The sequence below is a fragment of the Empidonax traillii genome, unplaced genomic scaffold (assembly GCF_003031625.1).
Source record: "Empidonax traillii isolate 1590-97213 ecotype Southwest subspecies unplaced genomic scaffold, ASM303162v1 scaffold671:size839176, whole genome shotgun sequence".
Taxonomy (NCBI): Eukaryota; Metazoa; Chordata; class Aves; order Passeriformes; family Tyrannidae; genus Empidonax; species Empidonax traillii.
Genome location: NW_020955864.1, coordinates 576,361 through 590,711, shown reverse-complemented (window position 1 = coordinate 590,711; position 14,351 = coordinate 576,361). Strand labels below are relative to the sequence as shown.

At 39.8% G+C, this 14,351-nt stretch overlaps 1 protein-coding gene across 4 annotated transcripts in view; it reads left to right on the top strand.

Annotated features, from left to right (window-relative positions):
• The first annotated feature begins 892 nt into the window (after positions 1 to 892).
• Positions 893 to 14,351, top strand: part of SNX14 (sorting nexin 14) — a 49,721-nt gene continuing 36,262 nt past the window's right edge. For 2 of the 4 annotated variants that reach the window (XM_027899479.1, XM_027899477.1), the window contains exons 1-6: positions 937 to 1,065; positions 1,162 to 1,282; positions 2,120 to 2,193; positions 2,306 to 2,384; positions 9,582 to 9,625; positions 14,142 to 14,229. In XM_027899479.1, coding sequence (XP_027755280.1) covers positions 1,178 to 1,282; positions 2,120 to 2,193; positions 2,306 to 2,384; positions 9,582 to 9,625; positions 14,142 to 14,229 — 390 coding nt within the window. In that variant the 5' untranslated portion in view covers positions 937 to 1,065; positions 1,162 to 1,177. Of the gene's footprint in view, positions 1,066 to 1,161; positions 1,283 to 2,116; positions 2,194 to 2,305; positions 2,385 to 9,581; positions 9,626 to 14,141; positions 14,230 to 14,351 lie in introns of all 4 variants that reach the window. The other 2 variants (XM_027899478.1, XM_027899476.1) reach the window with 2 other exon arrangements.

Below are 14,351 nucleotides of genomic sequence, written 5' to 3'. Positions count from 1 at the left end.
TAGAAGTGTTCCATGTGCTCACTTACTGAATGTGCTCAAATGTGCCTGCGTGGGGTTAGTACAAATGACCATAACAACAGCAACTTCTTGAAACAGCTCAAAAGCAGGCACCTCTCCCTGAGCAGGTGTCTTTCATATTTGCCACTTAGAAGCCCTTTAATCAGTAGGATTTCCCAGAAATTATTTTATTTTGGCCATTGAACCCGTATTCCCCATAACCAGTAGTGTCCTATTAACGCAGCCTTGAATTTCGTAAGACTGAATAAATACAGAGCTTCTGAAAGGCACTCAAGTGGTTTGAAAGCCTGTGGCTTGCAGTTGAATGAAGAATAATGCAGAATAAAGAAGGCATTATTCATGTCAGGTCGGCTTTAAATCGTTTTCGCTAGCCATAAGCTACATGCCAGACCTCTGTTTTCAGTGCCTTACCCTTGTAACACTACCGATGTTAAGGTGAGGTCTTGTTACATTCCCTACTCTATTCCTTTTCTTTACAACCAATTACCAAGTTTGAGAAGTGTTTGTACGGGTTTTAGCGTCTTGGTCACTGAGTGATTTAGTTCGGTCATCATCTAAATATAGAGCGTATAATCAGACGCAGCAGTTTCTGTCCGCTTGGCGCTGGGAGCCCCCTTGCCGCCCAGGACCCGAGTATTTATAACTAGGTACGCTTTCCGTCATCGGAGAGCTCCTATTTACAGCGCCTGGCACGCTGTGTTAGACCGCAGAGCTCCAAATGCCACCAGGGAAATGCTGCGGGCAGGACGTCCCGCGGACCCGACCCGGGATCCCGCTCCTCCTGCGCGGCCGCCGCCCCCTCAGCCCGGCCGCGCCCTCTGACGCGGTGCCCGTCACGGCGCCGCCATCACGGGGCGCCGGCGGCGGAAGCGGCCCCGCCTGCCCGGGCCGCGCGGGCACGGCCGCCATGGGCTGGCTGCGGGCGGCCGGGCAGAGGCTGCGGCGCCGGCTGCGGGGCGCCGAGGCGCTGCGGGACACCTGCCGGCAGTACCCGCTCTCCTGCTGCCTCCTCCTGGGGCTGGGCGCCGCCACCCTCCTCCTCAACCGGTAGGCAGGCTGGACGCGGCGGGGGAGCCGGGCCCGGTGCGGCGCGGGGCTGCCGCTCATGCGGTGATGTTTCCTTCCTGTGTGTTTGTTTGCAAGGTATCTTCACGTCTTGATGATCTTCTGGTCGTTCGTGGCTGGCGTCGTCACCTTCTACTGTTCCTTAGGACCGGATTCCCTCTTGCCCAATATTCTGTTCACAATAAAATATAAACCCAAGGTAAATATGTCTGAGCAGTTGTTAAAGACAAGAATTTATGCTGGGCAGCAATTATTGTGTAATTCTAGCTGCTTTCAGAAGTAATGTACATCGGTACAGCTCATATCCTCCTGCTGATATAGGTGTTTTATAGCAAATAGGTGATGATTAAGACTTTGGATTCAGCACACGTTTTTGCATAGCCCTATCAAATCTAGGTATGGCTGCAAAGCCTGTTCTTGGGGATGTTTATGGATGTTGTTTAGTTCTTTAGTTCTTTCGCGTTTTGAGTAATTGTAAATAAATACATTTTGAGCATTTGAGTAGCAGACAGTGGAGAAATTAGGTAGTTGTTTGCTCTTTTATTGGGACTTTTTCTTTTCTAAAGATGCCGATGGCAAGCCAGTGCTGAGTGTTCTTTGCTCACTGTAATCAAAATTGTGTAAGTGGTACTGTGTTGCAAAGAGAAAAACATTCCCAAAGCAAACTGCTGTTTTATAGCTTAAAATGGTTTTGCGTAGAATTTCATAGGACTTGCAGTAGTTCAAGGCTATGAGTAAGGCAGGTTTTGCAGAAATCCCAGCTGGTCTGTTATTAGACTGACTAATGTCTGGGGAGATGAGATGTGAAAGGATACCTGTCTCACACTTTGTTTCAGTGGAAGTGATTTTTCTGTTTGGTTCAGTTGTTTCTCTTACAGTGCCTTGTTATCTTGTTTTCTTGCTGGGAGAACAACATTGTCTTTATTCAGCTCTCTGTAGTAATATACTCTAAAAGGAAATTCACAAATGTGTTGATATATTAGTAGAGTTATCATTTTGAAGAATGTAAACTTGTCCAAGTATCTTCTCTTAGCAGTTGGAATTGCCAGAGCTGTTTCCCCACGGTCACAGCTGTGCTGTATGTGGCAAGGTCAAATGCAAGAGGCACAGGTAAATTGCATCTGTGGCACTGGTAAGCTTAGTATTGCTGACATTTTATACATCATGGTAGGAAACTTTCAGTTACTTATTGTTACATAAACTTTTCCATGCTCTCCTATAGACCTACATTGCTTCTGGAAAACTATCAGCCATGGCTGGATCTGAAAGTGCCTTCCAAGGTCGATGCATCACTCTCAGAGGTAATTAGTGCATCGTTTCTTTAGTACCTTAGACTTCTGTGGGTTTTTATTACATATCTTTTAGACCTTTTACTTCTGGTCCAGTAGATAGCTCAGATGTACTTCCCAAGTATTTTAACTTCTTCATGTGAAAGTCAAACCAAAAGAATATGTACCAGGAGCAGAGAGGTGAGGTGGCCTGCTTGTTAACAAGGATGTGACTGCTTCTGTGGTAGTGCACCTAGAACATAGAAGAAATGTCTGTTTAAATTTAGAAGAATATTTATAAGAACGGTTATAAATGAACATGTACAATTCTTGAAAAGTTGAGAATTTTGCCCTGCCTGGTTTGTTGGAGTAGAGGGTAAGAGATGATTTGCTCCAGCTACAAAATTTCTGTGATGAAGATGATAATTTGATGGTAGGGAGACTAAAAGAAAGGTGGGAAGAGGCTGTTTACAAGAGCGCATGTAGTAACAGGACAGGGCAGAATGGATTCAAACTGAAAGAGAGTAGGTTTAGATTAGATATTAGGAAGAAATTCTTTACTGTGAGGATGGTGAGGCACTGGAACAGGTTGCCCGGAGAATCTGTGGATGCCCCATCCCTGGAGGTGTTTAAGGCCAGGATGGATGGAGCTCTGAGCAATCAGGTCTAGTGGTGGGCAAGTGTCCCTGCCCATGACAGGGCAGTTGGAACACTATGATTTTTAGGATCCTCTTCAGACTAGGCAAAGTAGTAACAAAATCTGTCTAAAAAAGAGAAATTACTGGATTTACTCTAAGAAGAATAGCATAGATATATTTTTAATAAGGTTGTAAATCAGAAGTTTTATTTTGTTCCAATCTCTTAGAAAGGAACTATCTGAAGAGCAGTTTTTCTTTGGTCGTTTGTTTGGGGTTTTTATCTCCTTGGTTGGTAGTTGATGGAATATACTGGCAGCTAAACAGATAAGCTTTAGTTGTTTTTTAAAGCTAGGAAAATACACAAGCATGTATGTACCTTAATATCCATTTATTTGGAATTCCAACTTTGGAGTTCTGTGGTAGGAGGAAGAACAATTAGCATACCAGAAGCGAGAAGATTTTTGCATGTCAGTTCTTGCAATTAACAACATGGTTTATGAAGTCAAAGCTGCATGTGTTTGTGGTGTAAGCTATCACTTTAGTTCACCTCTGCCTAATGGGGTCCCAGGAATGGACCACTGCAGGAATAGGAGAAGAATTTAACCTTAAAGGAAGGGAGGGATGGACAATTAAGCAGTGCTTTTAAAAAAGAACATGTAACAACTTAATGACTTCCTTTAGTTTAATGAAGTGATTTCCTCTGCCATTTCAGAAGTGAACATTTATTCTTTTAAATGACTTAATCTATTATTTTTTTAAATAAGTTTAAGTGTATTAAAATGACAGTATTGCTGAATACCATTTCAGTAGGCTCTTACTTTAATAATGGAATATAAAATAAACAGTTCTAGGCATGTAACGTTTTTAGAATTTTGGGTACCAGATAGATGTGACAGTGTAAGCAAAGGATGTGGTCAAATGCTGAATAACTAGAAATTTCCCTCTGTAGCTTAAATGGGAATTTAATGCTAAAGAGGTTGTTTGTAGTATCTTATTCATAAGGGATATGAGTAGATACCATAGTTATCTTCTAAGACTGATCTTTAAAATGTGTTGCTACCCCTTGGCATTTTGCATTTGATTGCTGTTGCTGTAATTCTGCCTTTACCAAAGCAGTGAGCTTTTCTTAATTTACTTCATACTTCTGTGGCATGTCCCAAGCCCTGCTTTATTTAGCACTGTACACGTGGCTTTTGTGTATCTATGCCGTGTTTCTCATTCCTTTATCTCTGTATGCTTAACTAGAGGGAAGTACCAGACCTGAGTTCTGCGCCTTCCCCAGGGCAGAGAGCCAGGGTAATCCTCTTTAACGTCTCACAAAAAGCAGTCTGAGCCACCATTATCAGCTGTGTAGGGCAGATACTGTTTGGAATGAGAAATTTCATTGCATTGTTCCTCACTGCAGCTCTTCTCTACTGGTTAAAAGGGTAGCAGGGGTTCTGCCCACACCCTATTCCTCTTGATCATCTGCTCTGAGGATGCAGTATGTAATGCTGACCTGGAATTAGATAGCCTGCTTCAGGCTGGAAGGAGAGACTGCTCTTACTTTCTTTTGTGGGTTAGTCTTACATTAGAGAGAAGCTGATACAGTGTGAACTTGAATTAGGATTAATTAGATTCTAAAGGAGTGCCCAGTGCAGCCTGCTTCTAAAAAACAGATTCTTCAAGTACTTGGAATAATTCTGGGATTTTTCTTACTATGTATTAGTTTTTCTAGTTCTTCTTTGGTAGGTTGAAGAATTTTGACAATACTCTCATTTCCAAGTGGTTCTAATTTGAACCAGTTGTATAAGCTTTACACTTGTGTTTTCACGTGCTTTCAGAATAGTTTAGTACACACTGAAATCAGAAGAAATCCAAGTTCTTCTCACAAGTATGGATTTTTTTTCTCCTTTGAATTGTGATGGCAGTTTTTTGCACTTTGCAAATTCTTAATCTTTTTCAGCCTTTAGGCTATCTAGCTGCTGTACGTGGTTTAGAAGAAGAATTAAAATCTATGCTTGGATGTTCCCCCCAGTTGAACTCTAAACTATCTCAACTATGCATCTACTAATATTGTATAGTGTGGGCTGTATCCTGCACAAAAATAATGCAGTGACCTAAGTGTGATTTTGTTTCCAGTTTCTAATCCATTCAGTGTTATGTTTCTTCGATGTTTTCTTCCTTTTTGAATAAGGAGATGATCTCTGTTGGTCAGTTTTATGTTGCATATAGTCTAGGTGCTACAGATTGCATAGAGAAGAATTTAATTCTGTTGTTCTGTTAATGAACTCATCTTTTTCCTTACAATCTCATTTTTGCCATGTGAGTGATAGTTGCAGTCAAATCTGTGGAAAGCTGCTCAGCTACTCTTGATAGGCGTCATGAAATAAATGCCCTACTGGATCAAGGTGCTGCTGTCTTTTGATCTCACAGTTATTTTTTTTATTTTTTTTTAAATTCTCAAGTTCTTGGGTTCTTGACTCGATTATTGGACTAGAATTTTTTTTCTTTTCTAAAAGTTAGAAATGGACAAATGCATGACAAGAAATCAGTTACTGTCTGAACGTGCTCTTTGCCATCCTGACCTCTTTCAGCAGCACAATGGGCTGCATGCTTTTTTATTGGAAATGGCTTGCTCCACCCTCAGGAAGTGGTCTCAGCTATCTAGTTGAACTGTCTTTTAAGGCTTTATAATTGTCATTGTGGTTTATTGCTCCTTTCCACTCTAATTTGGCCTGGTAGTCTTGACCTGCTACTGACTCAGTCATCACTCTGCTCTACAGTTCCTCCTTCTGATAACTGGGGTCAGTTGTATGGCAGTGCCAGAAAGCTTGTCTCAGCAGCAAAGACTGACTAGCTTGCAGTGTTGCAGTGCATTCTAGAAAATAATTTCTTTTTTTTTTTTTTTTCTGCAACTGCTGCTTACATTGTTAACTGCTGCATTTGGTTTTACACTTGTACTCTCTTTCCAATTCAAAGCTGCCCACACAAAGTAGAAAGAGTAATTTTGCAAAATGCTTGAAAATAGGTTGGCTTTAAATGAAATGACTTGTCGTTTGTATTTAAAAAAAAATGACTCATCATTTGTATTTAAAATAATTTACAGACAGGGAAATGGGTTATCATTAGCTGTCATTCTTAGGGATGTCCCATCTACTTTATTGACATGGTGTAGTGTGAGCAATTGAGCTTGAGTAATACTGTTGGTGTTGCTAAGAATGGGAGTGGGTGCACGTGTCCTGCTTTCCCAACGCTTTGTGGAAGTGCAATGGATAATGTGACAGGGTTTTTTCTATCTTACAGAATTACACTGATAGAGTCTGGAATGCTCAAGGGAAAACAGTGTGGATTGCCTGTCTTGAAATCCAATTAGTGGCAGTCAGAGGCTTATTATTCTTTGAGTGCTTATATTTTGTAGTAGGGAGGATTTCTCTCCATAGCTCTCTTTTAACTTCTGTACAACACCTTGGTGCAATGGAGCATTATACCCAAGTGCTTCTGCTATGCCATGTGTTTAGTAAATTGCAAATAGGGGCTGCTTTGTGTGTGTCCACACATTTTTTTTAAGGCCATATAGATAACTTGAGTTCTAATAGAACGTGTCTTTCCTTCTGATAGCAAGACCAGGGCTAGGTGGACTCCAAGTGCATCTTGAGTTAGTTGTCTGTCTCTGTGCATGCTGTCTCTGGGTCTTGGTCTGCTGGGATTATCTGCATGGCCATGTCTTGTGGAAGCAGTACCATAAAGCCTGTCCTTACAGTGTGGCTGTGGAAGAGAAACACTGGGAAGTCTGTAAAATGGTTCAACTGGAACTCAGTTAATACAAACATCTCCCCTCTCAAGAGGACTTTGTCCAGAGTGGGAAGGGTCATGCACTTGTTTTATTTTTCTTGCTTATTTAATAACCATGGGGAGATGAATCTCAACCATGTGTGTTTTGCATAGTTAGCAGTAAGGATGAGATCTCTCACTGCTGGAAACAATTATGCTGGTGGCTTCAGAACCCTCTGGACTGTAGGGGAAGAGAGGGCCAATAAGTTATGTTAGCAACTGATGAACTGAATTGCAGTGACACCTGCGTGTAAAGCTTGATGGACAGGCTTTCAGTTCTGAAGGAGTAGTCATGGATGAAGAAAGCTGTTTCACGAGGAGTGCATTGTATTGCTTTAGAGTACAGTCTTGTGCTTGAGGGCTGTTCAAGTGCACTTTCTGCTCCAAACAGAAGATGCTCTGCTGCTGTTGCTCCTGAGGGGGAGGCACAGAGCAAAAGCGGAGGAAGGAAGAAAAGGGCTCCTTTAATACATAGATGCATTGTATGGATTTTTTTGCAGGGCTTTGCTTTTGTAAGGCACTTTTTTTAAAGAGTCTGCATTTGAGCCTTGAAAGAGGTTTTTTTATTAGAAACTCTGCATGAACAAAAATAATATTGCAATACCTGCGAGACTGAGATTTCTGTGGAGTAAATTGGTGGCTGATGTACTGGCAGTGCTGTGGAAAGCATCAGGGAAATTTATTTGAGTGGCCTAATGTGTTCCTAAGGCCAGTGGCCTGTGATTGCTGACTCGAGCTGGATGTGATCTCCTTCTTGTTGTCTGAAGATTAACTTCCAAAGGAGGTTGTCGTCTCCCCCCACCTTTCCACCCTGCTCTTAATGGAAATACGAGATTGGGCAGGGGGAGGATGACGCAGGACAACATGACATAACATTTAACTTCGCCACCTGTCATTAACACATGATGGTATTACAGTTTCAAGATCTATTACTGCTTTAGCACATAATATAGGATAATATAGCACGTAGATAGGACAAAAGACACTGATGACACAACACAGACATCTGAAGTTATCCCAAACTGGAAAACATTTCTCTAGAAAGAGGTAGGGACAGTGGAATGGAACAACTGGAAAAGAGAGAGTGTCTTATCAAATTTGAGCAGATGATATTCTTAGTGGTGAAGACAGAAAAAGAGTATTCATTCATGAGCTGCTCAAGTCTGAAGAATTGAGAGAGATTAAAAAGTCTGGAGTGTGCTTTTTATTGAGTGTGCTTTTATAATCATGAGAGGAGCAGAGTCATGTAGTGCCCTAAAGATAGCATAAATTTAGGAAGTCTTGAATTCTTGCAGTGCATACTGTGTGAATGAGTGCAACAGCAGATCTTGTAAGAAGAGTAACACTTATTCTCATAAATGACACTTCTCTATCAGCTGTTACATTCAGCTTTCTTTTCAAACAGATTTTACATTTTTCTTTGTACACAGGGGCTTTGCAGAACCTTTCCTTCTATGGAATGTGGCACAGCAGCCTCACATAGCAACACATATATTCTGTCTTACTACTCTGATCAGCAGTGATGCTGCTGGGGACAAACCAATCTCTAAAGCAGTGATTCAGATTAAGGGGTAGTTTGTGACAGGAGAAGGTAGTGTGGGCAATATCTTGGGGTTATAGTGAAGGAGGGGATATCTCAAAATTTCATCCTTCTCTCTACTTCCTCATGTTTTTTTTTCCTTCACACTGTCTGATGGTTTTCCTTCCCTTGTAAAGTTTTCATTTTGCTAATCATGGTGCAAGGGCTGTAACTGGTACTTGACACTTGTGTGTAGATGTAAGGAGAGGTGTCAAAAATGCAGTCCTGTGAGCAGTACACCTGGTGTATGTGGTGGTGGCAGCGTATTGGTTGAACAGGGACTGTCGCCTCCTTTACCCCCTTCTTCTGTCACATTAAAAGCCAAACTGAACCAGGGCGTGCCTGTGACGTGACTGCAATAATTGCGGTTCTTCCTGATGAACCCAGGTTTTTTGGCGTGGAAAAGGCAACCACAGGCTTGACCTGTGTTGAACAGGTTTGACGCAAAGGTTGGAAAAGATTTTTCTACGGAGATCCATGTAGGTGGGATATGCAGGGGCTAGGAACAGGACAGAGGGATACCGTGAGGATGCATGTAGGACAAAGACTTTGAGAAATGCTCTGGTTAGGACTTCAAGTGATGACTGGACCTTAAGGCAGGCTTTGTTGAAAGCTGTGATACAGGATATGGAGAAAGGTAGGTGGCTTTCATAGGAATGACTTTTTACGATCTTTCTTTCGCTTTCTTTGAGCGGTGAGCGTACAGGATTGTCTGTCCTACATTGAGGGTGGGGGAGAGCAGGAAAAGGTGGAGGTTTGGATGAAAAAGGGTGGACATATGTGTTAGTGTAGGATGGGTAACTGTGCCTGAGGGATACTCTGCGCTACATCAGAAAAGAACAGGGACTGCTCTGAAAAATTTGAGAAGGGCTATTTGAGATAAGATTGCGTGTTTCATAGCAGTTGCCTGACAGCAGCCATGGCACTGTGCTTAGTGTTACTGATAGTATTAGTGGCAGATGTTTCTTCTTGGTATCTGATGAAACCATCACTTTGTTGCTATTTACCCAAAGTACTGATTATGATGCAGAATAGTTGATATCACAGTAAGATCGCAACTTACACATGTATATTGTAAAGTTTTGTGATATATGAATTATACCCTGTGAGTTTTGGAAGGTGTTTGTGTTTTTAACTCTTCTAATAGGGATTTATAGTAAATTGTTCATTTTGTAACATGATTGTCTTTGTTCTGCACAGGTGCTTGAGTTGGTGCTGGAAAACTTTATTTATCCATGGTACAGGTATGAGCTTTACCTAAAGCTTGCTGTTTTTTAATATCATAAATATTTATCAATCTTTTTAAGAAATAGTTACCTGAAAATAAACATTCCTTTAGTGAAAGATAAAGCATACTTGTGAGTGCTACACTTTCATCATTTTATTGTCTCTTAGCAGAGTAGAACAGATCTTTTAACGAGTTAGGTATGATAGAGGTGGTTCTGAAATTTGTATTTCATTACAAACCCTTTTGTAGTGTTTATTTTCTAATAACTCTTACTTGGAAGTAAGTATGGATTGATTAAAACCTGCATAAAACCTCATCCCCCTCCCCCCCAAAATTTACTTCCAGATTAGAAGCATACCGATCTATCATATTGCTTTTAAAAATAGATTAATTACTTCACAGAGTCTTTAAAAAGTCAAAAATTCCACTTCCAATAAATATAGAAAAGGCACTTTGAATACATGTGATCGAGTCTTGGAGATCATCTGGTGATTTGCTGAGTTTCAAGACTGAGTGGTTATGTTGCACTGAATAGAATAGTACTGTGTAAATAACTTTAAAACAGTGAATAAAAAAAAGACTATGGCTTATTTATTTATTTATTTGGGTGTTTTTTTCCCATGTATCTTTGTAATTAATACTTTGCAGTACTTTGTAAGAAGATATGAAAATATTTCTAATTGTTCATGCTGGAATTAATGTGTTAAAACAACATCTTGCCTTAATTCTGAATTTGATTTTTTTCATTGGATGGAAATGTTCAGTTCATGTTAAAAAATATATACTTTCTTTTATTTTATTCTATGTGGGATTTTTTTCCTGTCTCAGAGACCTAAAATTTTCTGGGCAGACTTACTTGCCTCTTTGGTTTTTGTTCATGACCAATACCTGCATGCCTCACTTCTAACTTGGTGCTGAATGTGCCGAAGTGTAAAATTTCACTGCTAATGCAAACGGCAGAGGGAGCTTTAGCACCGTGTATGTTCACTCTGGAAACCTCAAGGTTTTAAACTTTCAAATACAGAAAACTAGAGCATTTTCTATTGAGTGGTTTGATAAAGAAACAAATGTAAGGCAGCCATCTTCTGTACTTTGTAATTTGAAAATAGTTTTTTCTTGGCTGGTGGAAAGTGTCTTCAATGTCTTTGTTATGGACTGAGAAGGAAACTTGGCTTCCACCAATTACTTACCTCTCTGGCATCCAAGGCAGTGGAAATCTGGAATACATCATCTGGTGGGGTAGTAATATGCACAGTTAAGAAGTGCAGTGTAAAACATACTTGGTGTGGGGCCAACCTGCCTAGATTCTGCTACGTCTTGCTCTCTGGTGAACAGTAAAGGTGTTTCTGCACTGCCTTTAGTTTTGCCTGGCTGCACCTCCAGGTTTTGAACTAGGTACGTAAAATCACACTGTGCTGATTAAACCTACTAAGCTTCCCATGAACCTGAAGTATTGGGAGTTCGGTGACCTACACTGACTGCAGTGATATCTGAGTAATTGTAGAGGAAACAGCTTGGTCCTGACAGGCTTCCTGGTTTCAGTTTAACAGTAGTAATGCCAGATCTGGTCCTGTTTCATCTAGACGTTCAGGTGTTTCTGTGCCTCTGTGTGTCCAGCAGCAGCTGTGCAGGGAGGCCTGAACTGTGCGTCTGTGTGCCACTGTTTGAGGTCTGGCTTGTAGAGCGTGTCAGTTATGAATTTTCCTGCTTAGCTGTACCTGCACTGTTTGCAAAGTTTGGCTCGCTCAGGACAAAGGACTTTCGCATTCGGGACATGTTTTTTCTGAGCTAACAAACCTCACTAACTCAGGATAATTCTTCACAGAGCCAAATCAGAAGCCTTTGCCATCCAGACCATCCTTATTTAGCAGTGCACTTCGGTAACCACCAGCAGGCAATTCATACTTTTCAGCTGGTAAAACAGTTTGCTACTTTTGCTTGCAAAAAAGTCTGGCCGTAATTCCTTATGCTAATTGCCTCCCTTTCCCCATGAGTGGAATTTGAGCAAAAGCTACCTGTGTTTTTTTTTTTTTTTAAACATAAATATATATATATATATATATGGTGGGCATTTTTGGTCCTGTCCCAGCTGATGCTGTCTTGCAGCACCTATCACTCTCTTGGCATCAGCGGCATCAGTGTTACCAGGATACATCTCACTCAGAAGTCTGGGAAGTGTAATGTTTACCAGAAGTGTATGTTGCAAGATTAAATCACAGATTTATTGCTCAGGAAACAAAGTGCTATGTCAAAAAAAAGCTGTGTTTTATGTTTGTTTCATTAATAAACTGTGTAAGAATTTGTAATATTTTATTACCAGCTCAAAGTTTAAAGGCAAACATTCCTAAATTTGGATCACTCTAAGGGGGTGAGAATTAGTACTTAAAATCCAGTGAACTCTAGTGAAATAGGTGGTTATACCTCTGTGCATTTTTGTTTGGTATTTGTCAAAATATTCATACTGGTTATATTTAAATATTTGTTTTAAGAATTTTTTTTAACTATATGAGAAGAATAGAGCATAGTAATCCAAGTTTGTAGAGCAACAAAACACTGGTCTGTTGTGTATGCTCTGTGCTGTACAGTAAAACGCTGTAATATCTTGCTTATACCAACCTCATTTTAAATAGGAGAGTGTCAAGTTTGAAAGAGTCACTCTTATGCTTAGTGAATTTTTTGGTCATTGATGCTATTGCAACTCTATTTCTCTCAGATTAGGATAGAACTCAGTAATTACCACATTTTTGTAACACATTACTATGAGAACATTTTTATTTGATAGTGACTAAACCTAGTGTTTTCACATATGGAGCTGCTTATATTTTAAATGCAAGTAATGCAGAAAAATTCAGAATTTTTGTTGAGCTACAAACCATAGATTTACACTTTTACTAGCTTGCATCTTCCTTTCTACATCTTTTTGATAGGAGTTAGCCGAATTTTGTAAGAATAATTGACACACAGAGAAAAAAATCACTTCAGTATTTATGTATGATTTTCATTTATAAGTAGATTCTCTAAGACTTTGCATGCAATAGCAGTTGGGTGTATCTCTCTTGAGGCATTAGACTCTGGAACTGTTTAGAATTAAGACTGACCCTTTTTCGTTTAGCACATCTCTCTGTTACACTGACAGTTGTGTTTTTAAATTATTTCTAAAGTTCTGGGGAAATGCAGCTAATTTTCAAAATATTTCTGAGCAAGTTATTTGGACCTTCCTCTGTGTCTTTAGGGATTTGAGATTTTATGGGTTCATGATGTTTTTTTTCACCAGTCTTTACTCTGCTGGTGATTAAAAGAAAGTCTTTGGAAACCCATGGCACGTTGTGGGAATACGTGACACGGAGTCATGTCCAAGTAGAACTAGCCAAGATACTGGTTATCCAAGTGTCAATAAAGTATCAACTTCTTAGTCCAAATTACTTCATGTATCTTGTTGTCTGTCAAATACTAGTAATACAGTAACACAGTTTGTTTGCTAATCCCTTGGCAGTGCTAATCCCTTTGACAGTGCTAACCATATTGTTTCTAAAGTGTCAGCTGCTGATCTTAAAGCAAACCAAACTTTCCCCGACAGTATTCATATCTGTATATGATTAGCTGTTGGAGGATGGTTGTGTTTCTTATGCCAGGCTGCTTTCTTTGAGGTGTCTTTTCATGCAATTAGTTGCATAGTTTGACTGTCAGGTCACTAGTATCTGTACCTAGCAGTTGATCTTCAACATGTATTTGAATGCTATATAACCCAGTTGTTAATAGCTGTTATACTGCAGTTTTACCGATATCTTTAGTCATGCTCTAGTGTTCATGTTAATTGCTGGTAGGTAGATTTTTGAGTTTTCACTTGCATTTTGTGGAATGCTGTTATCATGGTCTTTTTTTCCACTTTGTTTAGTTGTATTTTCTATATCTAAGACTATGCGTATTTCCCTTTTTCATTCAGTTTCCAAAAAAAGTCATGAAATAAGGTATTTTTCTTCCTTAATCAGCTTTGAATTATTTTTGCCATGATTTTTCACTGACCGTACTTTATTGCAACATATGAAAACTGGCAAGCTGGATAAAAAGTTTAGGTGATGTTTTGACAAAATGGTCCTGAAAGGCTAACTGGAAATCTATTTAAATTCTTCTTTGTTTCCAAGCAGAAACCACTTTAATTTCAGTTCAGTTTCCTTTATGCCACTGAATAAATAAATGTTTCCGTATGTAGAAACTAAGTTAGATTTTATTCAGTCAAAATCACACAGGTAATATATGAGAGCAGGAACTGGTATATCATTCCAATTTGATGACATATTTCTCAAGCCACTGTTTTCACAGACATAATGGGAATGCTGTTCCCTCTATTTTCTGTTTTCCTTGAATAGATGACTGCTTACTTTCTGGTTGCTTTCATTTCAGTTAATACTAGTTGAAGTATCACCGTTGAATGTCTTATTCCTGCTTTTAATAGTGCCAAATCTATTGTGGTTTGATTAGTAGAAATGCATTTTATTCTGTTTTTTTACATGGCATGCTTTACAACGCTGCAGAAATATTACTGATGATGAATCCTCAGTGGATGAACTGAGAGGCACACTGCGGTTCTTTGCATCCGTGTTAGTTCGGAGAATTCACAAGGTAAGGCAACTTAAAGGTTTCCACATTGGTTTATCCATCAGAAGTAATTGATATCGATCTTTGATGAGTTCTTTAATTTTTTAAAAATAGTGATTTCAAGGTCAGTCTTGCAGAGAGTGCAG